General features: G+C 44.4%; 1 protein-coding gene across 7 annotated transcripts in view; it reads left to right on the forward strand.

Moving 5' to 3' along the window:
- The window catches only part of LOC131685654 (probable serine/threonine-protein kinase DDB_G0282963), a 133410-nt gene extending 111638 nt beyond the window's left edge, over positions 1–21772 (forward strand). For all 7 annotated transcript variants that reach the window (XM_058969575.1, XM_058969566.1, XM_058969542.1 and 4 more), the window contains exons 9-10: positions 18286–18303; positions 18526–21772. In XM_058969575.1, the coding sequence (XP_058825558.1) occupies positions 18286–18303; positions 18526–18790 (283 nt within the window). In that variant the 3' untranslated portion in view covers positions 18791–21772. The remainder of the gene's footprint in view (positions 1–18285; positions 18304–18525) is intronic.
- The last annotated feature ends 1966 nt before the right edge of the window (positions 21773–23738 follow it).

Genomic DNA, 23738 nt, shown 5'->3' on the forward strand with positions numbered 1-23738 from the left:
TTGAAAAATATCTAACCCTATGTGCGGGGTTGGGACTTGAACCGAGGTGAGCAGTGTACAAGGCAATCGATGTCTTTCCAGGATCAAGTTTTTTGATTTTTTTATCGGTTTGGTCTCCTTCCCACAGCCACTATTGTTCGGCCACTCGATATCTGTGGTTGTAGTGCGTCGGCGGGTTTGCGGTCATTTCGTAATAGCCACCCATAGCGTTTCTTCGCAACTCCGCTCAATTGACAAGTTTCATGTGCCCCTTTTAATTTGTGGTTCCCGTTGTCTTTTGGCCCTTTTGCTGGTTAGACAGCACTCACACATTCAAGTTTTGAGCCGAGAATGGAGTGCCGAGTGTCATATACAATTCGACTCAGTTCGTTGCGATCTGAAATTGCATTGACACTGTGTGGGATTCTCTTTCTTGCCAAACTACTACAATAATTGCTGCCTTTTCCCCACAAATTACATCAAAGCATTACTTCGTGAGTCTTGTATGTTTTCGCACCTCTTTCTTTTGTTCACGAATTTTCCAAAATTAACTCGAAGTATCGCTTAATCCATTAAATTGTTTGCCCTTTGAGTTCCCGACTTTCTTCTTGTATTCCACCAGTCTGTGTATAAACTGGAGTAATTCAGCTCCGAGTAGCTACACGAGTCATTAGCAGGTCCCGTTTCCGTGAGCCGGATTATCATTGGCGGTGAATCTACCCTACTCCGACTGAGAGTTCTTCTGGGGCGGAATTTCTCCCGATACCGATGTCAGTTGCGTAAGCCATTTAACTCCCAGCTTTGTCGCAATCTACTCGGATAGTCCTCGATGGTGCACCTTTCCTTCTCAACGTGTAAACTAGTAGGTGCCGAAGTTGGTCCGGATGGAGGGTATCTTTCGATTCGCTCGATTTAGTCCCCGGCGGTGTATCTAGCATACTCGAAGGGAGATTACCCGCTGTTCCATTCAACCACTCGCTTGATCATCACGCCATTTAGGCTGCTGAGCTGACATGATTTGCACAATGGCTCCTAAAATGGCGTTCCACGTATTTTTATCGCGTTCTGCGGAAGATGTTTTCTGGGCTGGTGTCTGCTCCGCTGATAGCAGGCATTGCGTTTGATGTTTAGCCGAACCGTGGGCAGTAAAAAATCACGTGTTTAGGGTGTCCTCGCAGTCACGTCACTTAGTGACTAGAAGAAAATTTCCTTCTAGTCACCAGGTGACGTGGCTGTGAGAATAGAGTTCCAGATGTCTCTTCAACGTCTGTGAACTCTGAACAGAGAGTCGAATCCGTATGCCAGCATCTGTGCAGGTAATTTTTGTAGCAGCAATGACCTGACAGAAATTGCATCAGATGGAAGTTGATCAAAGTAGCCACGTTCGGGATCAATCGGTGTGTTCATTTGTTATTCGCCGCGTAGTCCCATTCCTCTTACCACTTCCTTATGGTGTCAATCAGCGTTCTTCGTTGGACTCCTTTGGTATTACTGTTGCTATAGCACTCCTAATCCTCCTCCAGTTGCAATACAGCGGGAACCATTCTGGCAATGATGGAGACCATGTTATAACATGGCTTGTATCTTCTCGTCTTTATTGCTCGAAACCGGACCGTACTAGAAATTTGACGTTGATACGCTCGCCAGTAATCTCCTCTTGCTACTGCTTATCGCCATCGACGTGACTACTAAAATTCACACGATTATCACACCCAATTTCTTAACTTCACGTTTTGAGTCGATGATATATTCTCCAAACGTGATTTCACTTTTTGCACTGCTTTTTTATTGCTAATCACCTCTGTTATGATGTTGGGCGTGATTCCCCATGATACTTGGAGCCTCACATCACACGTCCCTGACAAATTTCAGCTTCAATACTCCATCGTACATCGCGTTCAATAGCGTCGGACTGAGGACAGAGCCCTGAGGAACGCTGCAGCAATAGTTATTCTTCTCTCTCCCTTGTCTTTCTCGTAGATCAGTGTTCAGTTCTGAAAATAGCTCTTAAATATTCTACAGAGATGCTCAGGAACCCTCATGTTGTGTAGACTGGAGCTATTGAAAGTATTTTTTTACATCTATCTAAGATGACCACCGCGCAATAGTGATAAACCCTTCTGTGTTCTTCAGTGCTCTCTCTGAAGCTTCCACAACCGTTATGTCATCCACTATAGACCTGCTTTTACGGAAGCCGAACTGCATGTTGGACAGGCTGGTCTCACTCGCGGTGTACTAGGTAAACCTGTTCAGGATTATTCTGTCTAATAGACATATTGGCCTACACGATGAAGGCTCTCCAGGAAGTTTTTGCCGATTTTGGCAACAACACCAGCTTCTGTCGTTTCTTGTGGTCCGCGTAACTACCTTCATCGATGCAATTCTATAGCGTTGTCCTGAACATATACGGGCTCTGCTGTATCGCTGTTTTCAGAACCAGGTGTGGGTCCTGGGGCCTTCTTCACCTTCATGACTTTCGCCATTTCGATCAGCTCTTCGTTGGTTATTCGGGTTTCTTCTTAACAGTCTTCCCAAATGAACATCGTACACAATGTTTGCTCTGGTTCTGTGCTCATATTAAACCCACATTTTGTGTACAAACTCGAACACGTTATTTCGTACCAAAATACGTGCACATGTTCATCTGCACAACCGAACCCCATGTACTTACACGGTGGGCGTACACCTAGCGTACACACAGATTCGTGGCGCCAGTTTGCTGTCTCACTCACATCATCACTAGCGTTGAGCATCTTTTTGCCTTGCGCGAGTCGTTCTCCTGTACGCACCCGGTGTACGTACACGGATGTTTGAACTAGAGTTTGTACATCGTTCGCTTGGGTTCGATGTTCGAGGCGAACCTGTACATCGAGACGAAGCATGTTTGAGGTGGAACGCGTGCACAAAATTTTTCACACAAGTACAAGCTTGTTGATGTTCATGGGAAGTCTGCGAGTTCCTAATAATCATTCTACTTTTTTCGTTTTGATCGAACCGAAATCAGTTTTGTTTTGATCGCTCCGACTATTTTTTAATTTTCGACGCGTTTTATGTGTGTTTTAATTGTTGTGTTACTACCAATCGTTTCGCAAACTTTGTGTTGTTGATCGGGAAGTGACGAAATAACTTTTTAAACTGTGTATTCGCTGTTTTGTGTTGTGAAAAATACCCGCTACCGAATTTGTTTTGCATTCTCCATCGGTACCAGCACTGCTATTTTTTCGTGCCGTACAGTGAAGTGTAGGTAGCAGTGATGGAGAAGCAGCAGTGCGGAGCTTGTAATTTGCCGATTAATGACCTTGAGCCGGTCTGTTGTGGCTTTTGCGGTACATATTTTCACATCGGCCAGCAGTGCTTGGGTTTTAACCATCGCGCCAATAAGGAATTGCTGTCGCAGGGAAAGATTGTCTTTTTCTGCTCACCGTGTCGCGATGAGCTCAATGGAAGGAGTGTGCGCTCTTATATTGAGGCTAAAGTCGAACCTGGAATTGCTACACCGAATGTTGAAAATTTATTAACTCAAATTCAACAACTTTCTTCATTTGTTGAATCGTTGAGCCAAAAAGTCGACCGTTTAACTGTGTGCCAAAACCATGCCGATCGAACGAATGATGAACAAATTCGCTCTAGTGGTCAATCTGATACGCCAGTTTGGCCTAGACTGGGAGTGAAACGTCGCCGTGGAAATCAAGGCCAGCCTGTACGTGCTACGGTTAACCATGGAACAAATATGGTTGACCTTAGTGACCTCTCCGTTACGTCTCTTACTCCTGAAGCACCACCGCCAAAGTTCTGGTTATATTTGTCTGGTTTTCACCCTATGATCTGTAACCCGCCAGGGTAACAATTTTGCACTGGGTGGAAATATACCCTTTTTTTGCGTATACACTCCGTAGAGTGTATTGTTTACGTAAAATTATGCTCACCGCTGTTCGGTACCGTTCACATTTAGTTGTAAATTTTTGTTCATTTTCGCGTTTGTGAACGGTTTTATTCGTACAGATAGGTTAGATAATTTTTGTTTTATGTTTGTGAATTAGTAACATAGGGCTTAGGTAGGCTACCGCTCTCCTCTTGCAAAAATTCGTGTGTACTGGTTATGCTGCTCATCGTTGACAGCTGTGCGACAAGGCGGTTGGCGGTTTGTGATAGTCGAGTGCGGAAGGCGGCCATCGTGTTAGAGAGAAGAAAGTGACGAACCACGGCGAATAACAGACGTCCGTAATAAGTTTTTGTGGGACAGTTTCCGCCACTAGAGAAAAGTTTCAGTGCGCGCGTGCGACGGCAAACTGAGACCGTCGGAAAGTGTCGGCCCGTGGTTCGGGCACAGTGTATAGTGCGGTGTTGGGTCGCCGGGAACGGGAAGCTAATCGCAAAGGAGCCACTCGCTTCCCCCGGCTAATTACAAAGGACCCAGTGACACCACGCCGCCCTCACTGTGGAGGATCAGCCGAACGAGCATAGCTCTCCTCCACAGTTAATCGCAAAGGAGGGCGAAGCAGGTAGGACAACGGATCCACCTGAGGTAGTTTACTGCGGTATCTACCTGGGCCATTCACGGGGAGTGAGTGGACCCGGCGATTAATCGCCCCGTCGCTAGGGAGGTTCTAACAAAAGAGCCTTGCTCACCTCCCTGGCTAATTGTAAAGGACCGCTGCAATAGCAGCCAACGGTACCTGCGGGAGAACACGGCCGTCGGAGTCCCGGCCGGTCGGATAAACCTTCGCCTTCCGCCATCGCCGAAAGCTGATTAGTTTCACCGGCAGAGTGCAGCACAGAGGAGAGGAGAATAAAAGTCGGTAAATTTAGAATTTATTTGTTTTTTTCTCTTTTTGTTTGTTATTATACGAAAATCCGAAATTCCGGTAGGAGCACCTAGGCCGCCCTGAAAAGAAGGGTACGCCGGGCAAATAAGAACCCGAGTAGTGGGCAAACCCCTACTTACATTTGGCGCACAGCGCAAAACACACTGAAAAAAATATTTTCCTATTTTGGAAAATATTTTTTTCTTCCGGAGTGTGGGGTGCTTCTACTAAATCAAGGATTTTCGTAGAACAGTGGTGAGGTTTCTTCCGCAATATTGTTCCGCGGTCGTATATTTATTATTTATTTACATGTTTTGGTATATTTTTTTTGATTTTTGCATTTTCCTTTTTTGTCCGAATTTGTGGATTGCGTTGTTTGTGTTTGGTCTGCCGGACGAGTAGTTTGAAGGTTGTTGTCATTTATTCGGTTGCGGTGGCCAATCGCCTTGTATTCTCAATCCGGTTTGAGACATTTTTGGAGCAGCTTGATTTCCTGAAATTTTAAGGGAATCGTTAGTGGGCGAAAAATCAGAAATAATACCGTGTCAGTACTTACATGCTTTGTGTCTTGGTGATTTCTTCCAATATAGCGCAAGTTATGATGGCGTTGGAGAAATTCAACCAAGCGTGTGTGTTCATGCGCGTCGATCATTTGCATTTCGATGAGCTGGATTTTGAGTTGCTATCTCGAAGCATTTTTATCTCTCCTGATTCGGATCTTTCGGGTGTCCAGCGGCAGCGGCGTCTTCGGGGAATTTTGTCGCATGAGCGGTCGTCTCGGAGGGAATTAGTACGCAATTTCCGGGGTGACGTGGGTGAAGAAAAGGAGATCTGCCTTGGTAAATTACTAACAATCAAGGAAGATCTCCAGTACCGGTGCCCAAACAAGGAGATTTACCGAACACGGTTGCTTCATTTAGGGTCTAGGCTCCAGGTTATCCGAAATTATGCGGCAGGGGAGGTCAACCAGGAAATTTCGGGGTTGCTGGAGGAAGTTCTAGCAGTTTATGCCAGTCATTTCAGCGACGAACAGGCAGCACTTCCTCCCGACAACCAAGAAGGGGAGGATGGAGAAATTTTGGGAGATTTGCTGAGTACAGATGTACTTGCAATTCCACAGGGATCCAATCCTTCCGATAACGAAGGATCTCTTTCCAAACAGCTCGTAGGAGACGACCTGTTGCGTGTCTTGTGCGAGATGAGGGACGAGATTCGACAATTGCGACAGCAATCCGACGATAATAGAGCCCTAGCGTCTCAGGGGTCTGATGCTTTTTCAAAAGCTACTGAAACGCTAATGGGTGGGATTGCTTCACTGACAACCATTTCGTCAGTTTTAAGAAAGATGGTTCAAGAAGTTGTCTCACTTCGTGAATCCGTCAGTGAGCTTCGGGCACTAGTACATCAGAAGGAAAGTGCTCCCGAGATGGATCTGCAGACCGATCTGGAAGATTTGCGTTTGATGGACGTACCCGATTCATTTGATGAACCAGAAATTCCTCGCCCAACACTGGCGCCCAGTCCCGATCAATTTGTGTTGAAGCGAGGATTCTCGGGTCAACAAAATATATGTCCATCACTTCCAATCGAGAAACCGAAACAGAATACCGGATTCACAGCCCCGTACCAAACTCAGAACCAGCCTCACGTTCCTGAATGGACCGAACAGCGGACGGGACCATCCTATCCGAACTTTTCAATATCTACCAACGCGGGAAACGGATCGATGGCAGCCCCAAGGAATTACTCGCGTAACCCGCAGCGCGTCGCTGATTGGAAAATTCGGAAGTATGCTGGAACTGATGAAGGAACGGGACTAAATGAATTCTTGGACACCGTAGCGAGTTACGCTGCGTGTGAGCAAATGTGCGAAGACGAACTTTTCAATTCTGCGATGCATTTGTTCACTGGCAATGCTTTGACCTGGTATCAGGCTATGCGTGCGCAAAACCGGTTGTTTAACTGGAACCATCTTGTATGCGAGCTCAAGGTAAATTTTGTACATCCTGAACTTGATGCTACGCTCAAGATGAAGGCTCTCCAGCGCCGGCAGATGCGTAACGAATCTTTCCAGGAATACTTCCTGGAAATGGAAAAAATATTTCGTGCTATGACGGTTCCAATGGCACTGAGCGAAAAACTCGACGTGCTCAAGCGGAACCTGAAAGCCGATTATAAACAAATGCTGATTCTCAGGCCAGTGAACACGCTTTCAGAATTGATGAGTCTTGGTAAATCGATCGACGCCTCCAAGACGCCGATTTATCAGAAAGTTTTCGGTTCTTCTCGGGAAGTTGCTGCTTATTCTGATAATCCACCACAAAACAAACAAAAACAAAATAATCAAAACCAAAAGGGAGGTGGACAGAATAACGGCAACGCAAAATCCAAAACGTTTTGGAACAAGAATGCCAAACCGGCAGGTCTTGATTCAAGCAAGCCTCCTGACAACCAGAAAAAGAAACAGCAAGGGAATCAGGACGGCAAGAATCTCGAAGGAAACAATCAAAAACCGATCGAACCACCGCAGAAACCTATAATGTGTCTGGAATATTTGGTGGAAAAGCATCGTCCTCCCGTGCTCGGCGTCTGCTACAATTGTGGAGACAAAGGACACGAACATGAGGAATGTCGGAAACCAAAGCGGGTCTTCTGCATCGTGTGTGCGTTTAAAGGTTTTGATGTTTCTCGTTGCCCTTACTGCCTAAAAAACGGGATCAGAACCAACTGAAGTCGCAGTTGGCAGTAAAGCAGCGCTCCAAAGAACAACTAACAATCCATCCCCAGATTTACGACAGTTTTCGACCGGCTCGTGATGAGGACTATGATAATTCGTTGTCTGTCGAAACCATCGTCCTTGACGACCCGTTCGATAACCGTCCATTTGCAATAGTCGCTGTGTACGGCAAATCCTTCAAAGCCTTGCTCGACAGTGGTAGTAACGCCACAATTATAACTAAAAAGCTATACCGAAAGTTTTCGAAAAGTCCCTTGAAAAGGTTGGAACGACCATTCGAACTACGTTCTGCAAATGGTCAATCCTTACCAATCATTGGACAAGCGTATCTCCCGTATACTTTTCAAAATTTGACAAAGGTCCTATGCACTCTTGTAGTAGAGCATCTGACCGTCAACTCCATTCTAGGTATGGACTTTTGGCGCGCCTTTGGGATTTCTCCTGAGATACAAAACTGTGCTCTGTTGAACTCAGGTCAGGAATCAGAAGACGATGAAGAAGATGAAGTACCGCGCGAGTCGATACTCACTTCGGAACAGTTAGCGCGCGTAGAAGAAGTAAAGAAGTGTTTCCAGGCAGTAGAGCCCGGAAAGCTAAGCCCAACCTCATTCACAGAGCACAGGATTGTCATCAAAGATGAATTCCAAGGTGCGGCACCCGTTTGCCGATATCCTTATCACATGAGCCCAAAGAAACTGTCAAAGGTCTGGGAAGAAGTTGACCGATGGCGGTCTATGGGAATTATCGAGGAGTCTGATTCAGATTGGTCGCTTAATATTGTGGCGGTCACGAAACCAGACGACTCAATTCGCCTTTGTCTAGACGCTAGGCCTCTCAATGAGCGTACTGTACGAGATGCATACCCTCTGCCCCACCCTGGGCGAATATTGGGCGGCTTACCCAAGGCGAAGTACCTGTCTACTATAGACTTGAAGGAGGCCTTTCTCCAGGTACCCCTGGCCAAGGATAGTCGCAAATATACCGCTTTCAGTGTTCCCGGCAGGGGTATGTTCCAATTTACTCGTCTACCATTTGGTCTCGTCAACAGCCCCGCTACTCTGGCGCGACTGATGGACCAGGTTCTAGGACGCGGTAAATGGGAACCTTACGTTTTCGTCTACCTAGATGACATCATCGTCGTAAGCGAAACGTTCGAGCATCACATACAGTTGCTCAAAGCAGTGGCCGATTGTCTAGCAAGAGCCAACCTAACCATCAATTTGGAAAAATCCCGTTTTGGAGTCCCCGAACTTAAGTTTCTTGGTTATTTGTTGAATCGGGACGGTCTCAAGGTCAATCCTGACAAAATTCAGCCGATTCTCGACTACGAGAGACCTGTTACCGTGACGAAACTTCGTCGTTTCCTAGGTATGTGCGGTTATTACCGCCGCTTCATTGATCGGTTCAGTGAGGTAACGGCTCCCTTGACCGATCTGCTCAAAACAAAAATCAAGAGCTTAGTTTGGAACTCCGAGGCAGAACTCGCATTCCTTAAAATTAAGGAACTTCTAGTCACTCCTCCAGTTTTAGTCCCACCAGACTTCTCCAAAGAATTCATTCTTCAGACAGACGCTAGTGACGTAGCAGTCGCTGCTGTTCTGGTGCAGGAGTATCCCGAGGGTGAGAAAGTAGTTGCTTACTTTTCGCACAAACTGACCACTCCCCAAAGGAACTATCATGCAACTGAAAAGGAAGGTCTGGCGGTGATAATGGCGGTTGAACACTTTCGAGGTTACTTGGAAGGTTATCATTTTCGACTGGTCACTGATTCGTCAGCGATTACATGGATACTGAAGACTAAATGGAAAACCAGTTCACGTTTGAGTCGTTGGAGTTTAGAATTGCAACTCTACGACATGTCTATTGAGCACCGGAAAGGCAAGGACAATGTCGTTCCAGATGCGTTATCCCGGGCCGTAGCAGCCGTTTCCGCTTTGTCCACCTCAGACTGGTACTGTTCCATGAAGTCCAAAGTTATCCAAAATCCTGACGACTATGCCGACTTCAAAGTAGAAAATGATCAACTTTTCAAGTATGTAAACTCGAAAGTTGTTCCGTGCGACTCGCGGTTCAGTTGGAAACTCGTCCCAGCACCCGAGTTCCGTCAAGATTTGATTCAACGTACCCACGAAAATTTGCTTCACGTGGGATACGATAAAACGATCCACGAAGTGCAGTTACGATATTACTGGCCTCGTATGGGATCTGAAGTACGAAAGTTTATTCGAGAATGTGGGACGTGCAAGGAAATCAAAGCTCCTTTCGTCCCAGTCCAGCCCGAAATGGGTAAGTCGCGTGCGACTAATGCACCATGGCGAATGGTTTCTGTGGACTATATTGGTCCTCTTCCAAAAAGCAAACGTGGCAATCAACACTTGCTTGTCGTCCTCGACGTCTTCAGTAAGTACGTCATGTTAACCCCCGTTCGCAAAATCGCTAGTACGTCACTCTGTACGATACTGCGCGAACAGTGGTTCAATCGCCATGGCAGCCCGGAAATTCTGCTAAGCGACAATGCCTCCACTTTCACCTCGAAGGAGTTCAGTCAATTCATAAAAGAAACCAACGTCAAACATTGGCTGAACTCCCGCTATCATTCGCAGGCTAACCCAGTGGAGCGAACAAATCGCTCGATAAACACCGCAATCCGGGCATATGCTCGAACCGAGCAGCGCAACTGGGATGTCCACATCACCGATGTGGAGCGCATCCTAAATACTACCGTTCATTCCTCCACTGGGTTTAGTCCACATTTCATTATACACGGGTGTGAAATGGCATCTGCCGATGACTTCAGCAGGATTTCCGGTGAGGATGACCTAGAAACAAGACACCAACAGATAGACAAAATCCGGGAGATTGTTGTCAAAAATTTGGCAAAGGCAAGCGAGGGCATTCGACATCAGTACAACTTGCGTCATCGAAAGTTCTCCAAACCTTTTGAAACAGGACAAATGGTATACCGTCGAAACATGAAGTTGTCGAATGCACTCGAGTCTTACAATGCTAAACTTGGACCACAATACTTACCGGCAAAAATTGTCTCAAAAAAAGGTGTATCCTCCTACGAGCTGGAGGATTTAGCAGGTAAAAATCTCGGAGTTTGGCCAGCAAATCTCCTTAAACCAGCATAAAAACTTTTCCGTGCCGTCTGTGGACTGACGGTATGCTTTTATATGGATTACTCACTTGGGAGTTTTCCAAAAGCAGCCGTCAGTTCCCTACGGCAACAACACGGACTTTGGTCCGAAATAAAAAAAACAATAAACATTTCTCCGACTTCTCTATTTTTATTATGGAAGACCAACTCTGCCGCGAGAAGGTTCTTCAACACCTTCTTGCAATTTTCCAGAGCCACACTCACGCAGTGTGGTAAACAAACACTCGCACGAAATATATGCTCCGGCCCCGATGACGACTACGGTAGGGTGGAATACTCTATTAAAAAAAAACACTAATCTTATACCGTGCCGTTCTCCCGGGCACCGGACGCATCTAAATACACTACCTGCCGTGTTCGGCAAACAAATACAAAAAAATTCTTTTGCGCCCCACTCGCGCAGTGAGGTAACCAAATTATCCACTAATTTGCTTTGCTCCGGCGGTCGAGACGGTTACGGTAAAGAAAACTTTCTCACCAAACCAATACCAGTGTTTGGCAGAAACAAAACGAACCTATTGTACCGTCTTTTCACCGCCGGATGCATACATATCATTCTTCTGCCGTGTTCGGCAACATAAAATTTTTCAAAAACCCCTTTCTGTGGGGAACACTCGCACCTACGGGTGCACTAAATTATATAAAATCTCCTTGTTTGGAGCACAATCTCACAAGAAAATCACTACTCCCTTTTCCAACAGGGACACAACACTCGCGGAAATGGGTTTCCTGCGCGACTACTACTCCGGAGCCGACCGTAAACGAAAAAAAACAGTTTGCTAACCGATTTCGCGAACTGTTTTGTTTTTATTTACGATTTTGATGATTCATTCATCATATCGAATGGATCATCGATTTGACACTTTCCCCGATGTTCGCATCAATGCTCTGCATCATGCAGGTGTAGCCCGATTTGGATCAGAGTAGTGTGAGTGGAAGAGCGAATGGGGTAAAAAAAGCGCCTCGTGTCTTCGATTTCGAATCGAATAAAATTTCATTTCGCATAATTTTGGGTTTGTGGTTAAACCTGGGGTGGTTCGTTTGATTCCAGCGGGAATCATTTTGATCTGTTTAAATTATGCGAAAGACATTCTTTGGTCCCTCTCAAACGTTTCTTTTGCCATGTACGAAGCGTTTTGAGGCGAAAAGGGACGAATATACAAACATTTTGTCCGGAATGTCTGCGAGTGGGAGAAATGATGACGTGTTAAGCGGTATTGTATGAGTGAATTTATGAGTGCGGAATCGAACAGAGTGAATGAATGCATGTGTGAATGATAAGATAAAATTGTTTTGGGGTTAATTCGAAGTGCTTATCGGAATGTGAATGATCGAGTAGGCCAGTGATTGAGGATGAATGAATGGGATAATTGTATGAATGTATTTGGATAGAAACCCCAACACAAGCGTGTAGTACTGGTACCGTAAGAACACGAGGCATTTCTGGACAGTCGAGGAAAAAAAAACAAGCAAAATAATGCCGACAACCGTTCCCCTGCAAGTTGAAACATTGAAAATTGTCAATGCCACTTGCAGAATTTTGGGAATTTCGAGTTGTTACCGATCTTGTTTTCAGATTGGATTTAGGGTTCAACCCATAGCCGAGTAATGACGATGGCTGATAGCCTCTCGCTTCGCGTATGCTGTCAGTATTATCAGACCAAACTTGAGCAAACATTTCACCGATGAGGACACTCGGTCGATTAATTTTTTTGGATGAATTATTTATAAATTGCGGAAGAAATAATTAGGTGTAGTTAGTTTTTCTTTGTTTATTTATTTATTTATTCATTTCGTTCATTATTATTGTATCGGTGTTAGGTGTTAGGTTAGAAAAAAATTGTTTCCAATTTTTTTTCCACCCGGTGTGGGCGAGATTGTAACCCGCCAGGGTAACAATTTTGCACTGGGTGGAAATATACCCTTTTTTTGCGTATACACTCCGTAGAGTGTATTGTTTACGTAAAATTATGCTCACCGCTGTTCGGTACCGTTCACATTTAGTTGTAAATTTTTGTTCATTTTCGCGTTTGTGAACGGTTTTATTCGTACAGATAGGTTAGATAATTTTTGTTTTATGTTTGTGAATTAGTAACATAGGGCTTAGGTAGGCTACCGCTCTCCTCTTGCAAAAATTCGTGTGTACTGGTTATGCTGCTCATCGTTGACAGCTGTGCGACAAGGCGGTTGGCGGTTTGTGATAGTCGAGTGCGGAAGGCGGCCATCGTGTTAGAGAGAAGAAAGTGACGAACCACGGCGAATAACAGACGTCCGTAATAAGTTTTTGTGGGACAGTTTCCGCCACTAGAGAAAAGTTTCAGTGCGCGCGTGCGACGGCAAACTGAGACCGTCGGAAAGTGTCGGCCCGTGGTTCGGGCACAGTGTATAGTGCGGTGTTGGGTCGCCGGGAACGGGAAGCTAATCGCAAAGGAGCCACTCGCTTCCCCCGGCTAATTACAAAGGACCCAGTGACACCACGCCGCCCTCACTGTGGAGGATCAGCCGAACGAGCATAGCTCTCCTCCACAGTTAATCGCAAAGGAGGGCGAAGCAGGTAGGACAACGGATCCACCTGAGGTAGTTTACTGCGGTATCTACCTGGGCCATTCACGGGGAGTGAGTGGACCCGGCGATTAATCGCCCCGTCGCTAGGGAGGTTCTAACAAAAGAGCCTTGCTCACCTCCCTGGCTAATTGTAAAGGACCGCTGCAATAGCAGCCAACGGTACCTGCGGGAGAACACGGCCGTCGGAGTCCCGGCCGGTCGGATAAACCTTCGCCTTCCGCCATCGCCGAAAGCTGATTAGTTTCACCGGCAGAGTGCAGCACAGAGGAGAGGAGAATAAAAGTCGGTAAATTTAGAATTTATTTGTTTTTTTCTCTTTTTGTTTGTTATTATACGAAAATCCGAAATTCCGGTAGGAGCACCTAGGCCGCCCTGAAAAGAAGGGTACGCCGGGCAAATAAGAACCCGAGTAGTGGGCAAACCCCTACTTACAGATCACCGACAGTGACGTCCAGAAAATCGTTCTTCGTTGTTTGAATGTTGAAGGTACCACTGATATCGTGCGTTTAGTGCCAAAGGGTAAAGACACGACAAATTTGTCCTTCGTGTCGTTTAAGATTGGCCTTGATCCAGTACTGAAACAGATAGCACTTACTCCGTCTACTTGGCCCGAGGGCCTGCTGTTTCGAGAATCCATTAACATGTCAATAAAACCCAATCGTGGACCCGGACTTAACCGACTCCAAACTCCAAGCGGATGTAATCATACTGAGAATTTGGAAAGCCCAATGGTGACTAAGTAGCTGATGGGAAATAGTACACGTTATATCGCCGATTTCCGAATTCCTTTCTTGCACAACTTGCCACCGTTACGAAGAAGCATTGTTCCGCCGTCATCGCCGAGACTGCACAAACGAATTCACGCTGCGCTGCCATCACCGGGACGCCTGTTATGCCGCACTACGGAAGCCCCCGAGCGCTCCGACGCAGTCGTGCTACCAGCCAGCGACCAGCTTAGTCGTCCCGGCCCTGCGTTCGGAGGTCGTGAGGGGGTCTTCCCAACTCCCTTCTCAGGCGAGTATTTTGCTTTAAATGACGATCCGCTTCCTGAAAACCTTCTGGTTTCCAGCTTGCCATCGGATACATCACGTCCCTGCAATTTGTCGGGAAGCTTTGCACATGGCGTCGATGGTTTGCGGTTGTATTACCAAAACGTCAGAGGGCTCAGGACGAAAATCGAGGACTTGTACTTGGCTGCTCTTGACGGTGACTACGATATTTTCGTTCTAACGGAAACTTGGCTTGATGATCGTATTACATCGATGCAGCTCTTCGGGAATTCTTACGCGGTTTATCGTGCGGATCGAGGTGCTCGTAACAGTATCCATGGTCGCGGCGGGGGAGTTTTAATCGCTGTTTCTTCCGCACTTACCTCCTGTGAGTTTGGTGTTGATAGTTCATCAAGCATTGAAGCAGTTTGGACGAAGATTACTACGCAAACGAAGAACTACTTTATTGGAGCTGTTTACATTCCTCCAGAAAAACGACTTGATTGTTCTATTACGCAGTTCCACCTAGACTCCATAGAGCGCGCTTCTTCTCAGGCAGATACAAACGATGTGATGATAGTCCTTGGCGATTTCAACCAACCAGGACTCATGTGGGTGTCATCTGGACGTGGGTACGCTTACCCTAACCCGTTATCCTCGACAACAAATCCTGCCAGCCGCTTACTTCTGGACGGAATGGCTTTTCACGGACTAAGTCAAGTAAGCACGGTTTCCAACCATCAATCTCGTTTTCTTGACCTTGTCTTTGTCAATGAGAATGCTTTGCCTGAGTGTTCAGTGAGTGAAGCTTCCAGTGCGATCGTTCCTTTGGATAACTATCATCCCGCTTTAGAAATATCCATTTCCACCATTAGTTCACCACTATATGAAGAAGGTTTAGCTGTGAATCGTCGTAATTTTCGCAAAACTGGTCTAGTAGCTCTACGCCGCTCACTGTTGCTGATTGACTGGAGTGTACTACTTGATCAAGTGGATGTAGATGTTGCAGTTGATCTCTATAATCGGTTACTCCTTGACTGTGTTGAAAAATCTGTTCCAAATTATCAACCTCCCAGGAAGCCTCCCTGGTCGAACGCAATGCTTCGGAATCTGAAACGCATTCGTGCCAAAGCTCTACGTGCGTACACAAATCGATGATGCCCTATTCTCAAGCGCTTTTTCGTAATAGCCAGTAATGAGTACCGCTGTTATAATAAACTGCTGTACAAAGGATATGTGAACCGCATCCAACAAAACTTACGACGAAATCCGAAGGGCTTCTGGACTTTTGTTAATACGAAGAGGAAGGAAACGGGTCTTCCGTCTAGGATGGTTTACAATGGCGAAGTAGCGACTACGACGGCGACAAAGTGTTCTCTATTTGCCAGTTACTTCTCGAGTGTCTTCACTACTGATGCGCCAACTGCCATCGAGCTCGAAAACGCGTCTTGTGATGTTCCCGTTGGTGCGGTGGATATGGATGTATTCACCATTTCAGAACAATCGGTTCTCTCTGCAATACAAAAAACGAAATCGTTGTATGCTCCAGGACTAAGTGCAATGCCTTCAGCTGTTCTGAAAAAATGTTCGGATATTTTAGCGATTCCACTGACGCACCTTTTCAATGTGTCATTTCAGCAGCAAAAATTCCCCGATGATTGGAAGTGTTCAGTCATGTTTCCGGTACACAAGAAAGGTGACAAAGGCAACATCGAGAACTACCGGGGAATCACTTCGCAACGGATTCTTTCCCGGTCGATCGGTGGAGACGAACCTGGTCTCCTTCACATCCTTTTGTACGGAACAAATGTCCAAACAACTGCAGGTGGACACGATCTACACAGATCTTAAGGCTGCTTTCGACACTGTTAACCATGAGATACTGCTAACGAAGCTTGATAAACTTGGATGCACTGCCCGATTCTGCCGTTGGCTTCGATCATACCTGGATCACCGTAAAGTCGTTGTTCAAATTGGTGACAATCTGAGTCCTTTTCCAATCATTCTGGAGTTCCTCAAGGTAGCACACTTGGTCCGCTATTGTTTTCACTGTTCGTGAATGATGTGGCTTTCGTCTTAATGCGTGGAGGGAAACTGTTCTTCGCCGATGACTTGAAAATATTTCTAATTATAAGGAAAGAAGCCGATTGCCGTGAGCTACAGTATCTCGTTGATACCTTTTATAGTTGGTGTAAAAGAAACATGATGGTTCTTAGTGTTGCTAAATGCTTTGTTATCAGCTTCCATCGAACGAGGAACATGTTTAATTTCAACTACAACATCGCTGGAACTCAGCTCCAACGCGTTGATCATGTTAAAGATTTGGGCGTCATCCTTGATGAAAGGCTAACGTACACCCATCACTTCTCAGCGATCATTGACAAAGCTAATCGTCTACTAGCTTTTATGTTCAAAATATCCAACGAATTCCGGGACCCTTTGTGCTTCAAAGCGTTGTATTGTTCGCTGGTGCGCTCACAGTTGGAATTCGCAAACGTCGTCTGGTGCCCCTACCATGCAACTTGGACCCAAAGAATTGAAGCCGTCCAGCGCAGATTCATAAGATATGCGTTACGTCAATTGCATTGGAATGATCCGCTGAACTTGCCGCCATACGAAGACCGTTGTCGATTACTAGGACTGCACACTTTAGAAGATCGTAGACACGCGTCGCAAGCTACCTTCGTATCTAAGCTTCTTCTCGCCGAATATGATGTTCCCGATCTCCTATCACAAATTAACCTCTACGCACCAACCCGTGTCCTTCGTCCTCGAACACTGCTGCAGACTGAAATGCGTAACACTAACTACGCTGCCAACAGCCCGATACTAGCAATAGTTCGTCGCTTCAACGATTTTACCGACAACTTCGACTTCGTCATTAGTTCTGCACAGTTTAGAAATCGTTTGTTATCACTTTAGGTTAATTATTTGTAATTTAGTTCATTAAGACTCATTGTCAGATGGACGTAAATTGTTAAATATAAATAAATATAAATAAATACTCAATGTACGGTGGAAGCGACCAGATCGTTCGTTCATGCTGCGGGAAAAGCGCTTCGATGACAACTTTCATCTCCGGGCACATTTCAGGTTGTATAGTAGAGCTTTTTATCTTCGCCATTGTAACTCTGTAGACGTCTCCCCAAGAATACGCTTTGACTTTGTAGAGGAAGTTCCTCAAAATAGGCTTTCTTGCTTAGCTTGATTCCTTCATTGAGAGCAGTTCTTGCAGGTCTGCATACCTATTTTTTTCTTCGCTCTCGGTGTTATTGCGAGCTCTCTAACTTTTTCTCCAGGCTCGGCCATTCCTCAGCATGGTCGCATCGTACGCCCTTAGGTCTAAGTGTTTCGACGAACATGTCCTTGTCCATCTCCGCTCACTTAGCTGCCAGTCACGTGATTCCTCCTGGTCATGTTTCCTGCCACTTCATGGCTGCAGAAAGCGACATCGTTGATGAATTATCGGTCCTCCATGTGGTAAGTGCTGATGGTAATTTTGTTAGCAAGATCTACATTTAGTTTTTCCAAAGTCTTCTTGATAACTGATGGCCAATCAAAGTCTCTTCGAATACATTGTCCACCGTCGACAATTCCGCAAATCTCGATTTCTTCAGAATTAAAAAACACGCGGTGCTTGCTACACCACAATCAGCGAAGATTTCAAGATATTAACAGCAAAGGACCGCTGAGGATTTTTAGCACTAAATACATGTCATTGAAGTAAAATATAAACATCAACGGTCCCAAGTAACCACCCTGAGTTATTCCTGACTTGAAAGGAAATGTCTGGCAATCTCCAATAAAAATCATTATCTCTCGATCTATAATGAAAAGAAGAAGAATAACAAGAATCAATTTATTAATTAAGTACAAAAAATAGAAAAACTAAACAGGAAGCAGGAAATGAAGGAGAGAGTTCTGCGTTTGTAACTTCCTACGACATGGGAGCAAGAACCCATTTGAACAGTTCTAGTTTTATTATTTTAACTCAATATTCATATACTTATCATTAAAACACTTTTTTTTTTCATATCTGCTTCTTTTCAGGCCAGCAACCCGTACACGGTGAAGAGACTAAACCATCCAAATTACGAACAAGTTTTTTAACCTATATTTCTTTTGTTTCCCCCACACTGTATACTCTTTCGCTTTCTATGTATTCTTCTTCTCTCTTTGTCTATACGAACATACTGTCTGTTTTTGTGTTTGTCTTTTTATCCCCTACTCATCTCCTATCCGTCCCGCACGGACCGCACATACCAAACGAATCACTTTCCATTCCAAAAGGATGCCACTAGGTCCGGATGAAAGCCAAGGTAAACCTATTGCGACGACAACGGCGACTAGGACGATGACCCCGGCGGCGAGTACAAAACCGACTGCTCCTACCACCGGTAGTAAAGCAATGAGCACTAAAACGCCATCTACCACTGCCGGTGGTAAGAAACCGATAATGTCTAAGGCAACGACGACTACCAACAGATTGAAACGTACCCTTCAAAGTCTGAATCGTCTTGAAAAAAACATTAATTCACCAAACCGTAAGTACTAGAGAGATCCCGCTTTGTTCTGTTGTACATGGAACGAACGCGATGGGCTTCTTAGTGAAAGCCTCACAACTGTATAGTAAGTTTAGAGAAAGTCCAGCAGAGAAAGGTTTAGGGTTAAGCACTTAAAGTTATCACCCTACCCGCTCTTGAACAGATACACACAGTCTACTAGTAATTGTAGTTTATTCGTGCATAAGAGAAAAGGTTTTTTTTGTATAAAGTTAGTTACCGAAAGGAAAAATCGTACTGAGTAAGCGAACGAAAAAAAAAGTGTTGTACGCAGTTGTGAGTATCATCACATACACACATTACATTGAACACCGACATTCAGCAACACAATTACACGCACGTAGCCTATTTATATACAGAAACTCGTTGTGTAATCGCTGTATAAATCCTTCTGATGGAAAAGGGAGTTGCCGGAAGCGACACATAAAAAGATGTGAATATTTTCTGTTGTATTTTCGTTCCGCTTACATTCTGTGTAGCTTCTTCAACTAAAAAACTATTTTTTACTTATATTAAAACACTGGAATATAATCAACAAGGTAGTAGTGTGAATTCAATACACATAAATGTATAACTTTATATAAATATATATAGAAATGCTTAGAGGAAAGCATAGTTGTTAAATCAAGCCGAGATAAAAATTAATGCTTATACTCATCAATTAATATAAAAGCGGAGCAAGGCAAGGAAGTAGAAGCAAGCATAATCCAGAACAGCTAAGTCATTAAATATAAGATATGTTTATACTGCAAACATGGGAAGTCGATTGCATTGTATTGCAATATAATTGAACAGTAATAGGTTAGATGTGGACGTGAGGCGCGCGGGATGAATAGGATTATTTGCAATAATAGTATGCCAGCTATATCGGTTTTAATTTGTTTTGTCTCATTTCGCTTTTTATTTTGGGAGCTCTGGCCGTTGAATGGTAACATCTGCAAATGTAACTTTCTGCGGTGCAAACTGCTATAATATGTTGGCGTCCCTGGGAACTGCACAATGTTGAAAGATGTCCGTGGTTTGTTTGCTACGTCTAAAGGAATGCGGACACTTACTTTTGTACACTAGATCATTGTGAATAATATTTGTGAAGGTCAAAATATTATGTCGTTTTTCATTGAAAAACACCGGGACAGTAGATTGCACTGGTTTTGCACTTTCTAGCAGAAGTGAGAATGAAATACGTCTAGTGGTCTGCTCTTCTGCTAGACAATGCAACACCAGTGCAATCCACTGTCCCGGGGGTTTTCAATGAAAAATCTTATCGGAAAAAAATGAAAATTTAAAGCTTTTCTACTCCCCTATGTTTTGCTCGTACCTGTTTCCTGTTCAAACCAAGTTTTTTAGCAAAGGTTGCTGGTCATATTTTTGTCCAAATTCGTGGTCCATTTCCGACAGAGTGAGCAAAATTCAGCATCGATAGAACGGCATTCTTGTTTTTCCTTGTTGACTTTAAAGTAGATTGGATAGTATTCTCAAACTACGCTGAACACCTAGCGATCCCAAATAGAAATTTCGTGAGAAGTGTACCGCATTTTTTCCAAATTTTAGATTCCCCATTTCCCTATCTCTGGAGATAAACAGCGAGGTAATTTTTTTTGGACATATGACTAGTTCCTAGAATTGCAACAACCAACATACCAACGGTACATTTTTGCCAAAGACCAACAAGCCCTATTTGCAACCAAAAAATGGGAATGTCTAGCGTTTTTCTACTGCCTATTCTATACCTAAAAAAAATACCACAGACAGCGAACTATTTTTATTTATTTTATTATGTAACTGTTCGAAATCAACGACCATTTTGTTTGTCATCCTTCCACGCATCACCTCGCCTGGGGTGGACAAGTGATCAATCACTGCTCACTAACCGAACCCAGACGAATCCAAAACACTATGTGGGAAGTACAAATACTATGTTTTTCAAGTTCGTCACTCAAGTGAGAAAAAGTGCCATAGGAATTCGAGCGGCGTTGAGACGCAGCTTTTTTTAATTTTTATTTTCTGTTCGATCCGAATCAGAACCCGTGTAAGTACCTATAGCCATCTCGGATATGCTTTCCCCGCTTATTCCGAAAGGCCATATTATGGATTACGCTTGCCGCTCTACCAAGTTGCTTGCGGTTGTAGAAGAACCAGAACTAATCGCTTGCTTATTACATTCTACAGTGTTTGTTTGGTTCACGTCTGGGATCATGCCCCCATAAATTACGTTCAGGTTCGAACACAAGCACATCTGAGAACAAAACATTCAATGAGGCAAATAATCAAAGTTTGTTGAGTCTAGCAGAGAAAGAAGTAAAATAAAATAAAAATGTTGCGACAGCGTTACAAAATCGTAGAGGAAGCCTATATTTACCGAAAAACCAAAATATCAAGCAAGAAAATAGGAAAGGTCGTGCTCAGTTATAGCATTAGTGAGTAAGAGACAATCGCATGTTAGTTTGCCTTTGGAAGATCGGCCAGTTTGCGTGAGTTGCGTTTGGCTTACTGCTCTAGCTAGTTAATTTGATCAATTCTTACCCCTCGCATAGATGTTTTCAAAAAAAAGTAAAGAATGACCAAAACGAACTTCGCTTCGTAAAAATTATACTTTTCCAATGCACACCTTATGATAGATAAGGTTCTCTGTAATGTTGAAGCTGTTTTTTGTTCTTTTTCTCTCATTCCTCAACAGGCAGAAGTGCATGTAAACCTCAAGCTTATGAAACATAACTTAAAAATTAGGCTTCGCAGTGTCTTTTTTTCATTTCGCCCGCTTGCATTACTGAGACTATATTCTATATATATACACACTCGTACACATATATTAAAGGAACACATATTACATATACAGTTTAGAACATTATCGTTAGACAAACAAAATGGTAATAGAAAAAAAAACACAAACGCAAGGCAAGTTATAATTATCCTTAGCGAAACAAATCAAAGGGCAAATACTTTGAGAGAAAAAATAAAAGATATTATTGTCTAAATGGCACGTTGCACCGCAGTTTCCAGTCCGAAATCCTTTCCAATCGTTCTATCGTTGGAGTCATCGTTCGAGTTTCTACCTGCCAGTCTCCTCCACATTCCATTAGCGACGTACCCCTTATCGGGTTTGATTCAACTCGCCGAAGAGAAAAGCAGAGGACGTGTTTTCCCAAGTGAAGAAGCAGTTGGCGCCAAGAAAAATAAGTAAACCGAATTTGCCGAACGATGCGTTTCTGTGAATTATCCAGTAAAGAGTCTATCTATCGCTCTTCACCCCCTACTAAAGGATGAATCGTTAATTATTGCGACACTTTCAAACTTGCGTAACTTGTTTCATAGGTGACCGAAATGAACTAAATTTTGCCCAATTTCTCTTCCGAGTGTATTGTTTACATCCGCTATGTTATGCAAAATCAGCAAACCGTTTGCAAAAGGATTTTGTTCGCCCACGTGCAAAATCCTGGGTTGTGGCATTGCACCTTGGGAGAAATGATGGAGAAACACCATTCAATCGTCTCGAGGATTTTCCCCGATTTATTTTTTACTCCAAAGGTTCCAGTAACGGATGACAGTGTGCCAGGAGCTGGACGAAATTCGGGACCAAAGCGCAAAAAACGAGTGAGCCAATGGCGTAGTAGCTTTGGGTTTGTGACCAAATTTCAACGAAAAATTTACCACGGGAGAATGTGACAAAATGGTGCCTAATATTTCACATGGAATTCTCCAAGTTTCGTTTACAAAAGTTATCTTCTGAAAATATTTCCTTGTAGTGAAAATTGGCGACATACCTCGGCACCTACTGGTTGGCTCGTTGTGGGGGCTAGGTCTACCACTGACGACTACATCAAGTAAATTGCGATGAAGCGAGGCGCTGAATGTCTCACTTGTATCGTGCCACAACTGGGAGCGAATTGGTACACAAAATGGACATCGGTACCGAGCGAAATTCCGTCGCCAGGGAACTCTCAGTCGGAGTAGGGTAGTTTCACAGCTGAGAAATATCCGAGTAGACCTCGATAAATTCTGGAAGCTAAATGGCTCATCTTAGACGAGACGATCTATATAGCGTAATAGATGGAGAGAATGGCGGGAAGCAAAAAGAATGTCGGGAACTGAATGGATGAAAGGTCGAGACATTTTATGGATCAAGAAAACCAACTGTGTCTCATGTGCAGCTGTTACGCATCTCCAAGATGGATAGTGGAGTAGTTCAGACTAATGAAGAACAATTAACCGAGCAATTCATCGCCTGTAGTTGTTGGTGGTGACTTCAATACCTGGGTTGTACAGTGGAGCAGTAGAGTAACCAGGAAGTATCCTGCAGGAAGCTCTAGCGAAGTTAGACGTACGATTGTGCAATGAAGGTTCCGCTAGTATATTTCGGAGAGACGGGAGGGAGCCTATCATCGATGTCACATTCTGTAGTCCTTCACTGATGGTGAACATGGACTGGGGAGTATACGAGAAGTATACCCATACGGAGCACCAGACAATTCGCTACCTTATCCTGGTTGCAGCATAGATATGAACAACTGGTGAGCGAGTGTTGAAATCCTTCAACAAATACCTCTTCGTTGAGACCCTTTGGCCAGACAGCGGGACCGAGAACGTGGATGCGGCTGATCTAACAAGAGGAATTACGACGGCTTGTGACGCCACAATGCCACGAAAATTGGAGCCAAGTAATTGACGGCGTCCAGCTTATTGGAGGAAAGAGATGCTCAGTACGCTACGTGCTGCTTGTCTCAGAGCCAGAAGGCAGGCTCAGAGAGCAAGATCGGAGAAGGGCGGAGCACAATGCGGTGTTTTGGGTTGCTGGGGCCGCTTTAAAATGGGAGATCAAGCTGAGCAAGCCAGATTGCCATAAGGGGATGTGCAGAGCAGTAGATGCCAATTCTTGGGGGAATGCGTATCGTGTCGTGAAATGAAGGGCCCGTCGACGCTAGCTGAAATGTGTCCGAGTCTTTT

Source organism: Topomyia yanbarensis, chromosome 1 (assembly GCF_030247195.1).
Source record: "Topomyia yanbarensis strain Yona2022 chromosome 1, ASM3024719v1, whole genome shotgun sequence".
In the NCBI taxonomy this organism is placed as follows: domain Eukaryota; kingdom Metazoa; phylum Arthropoda; class Insecta; order Diptera; family Culicidae; genus Topomyia; species Topomyia yanbarensis.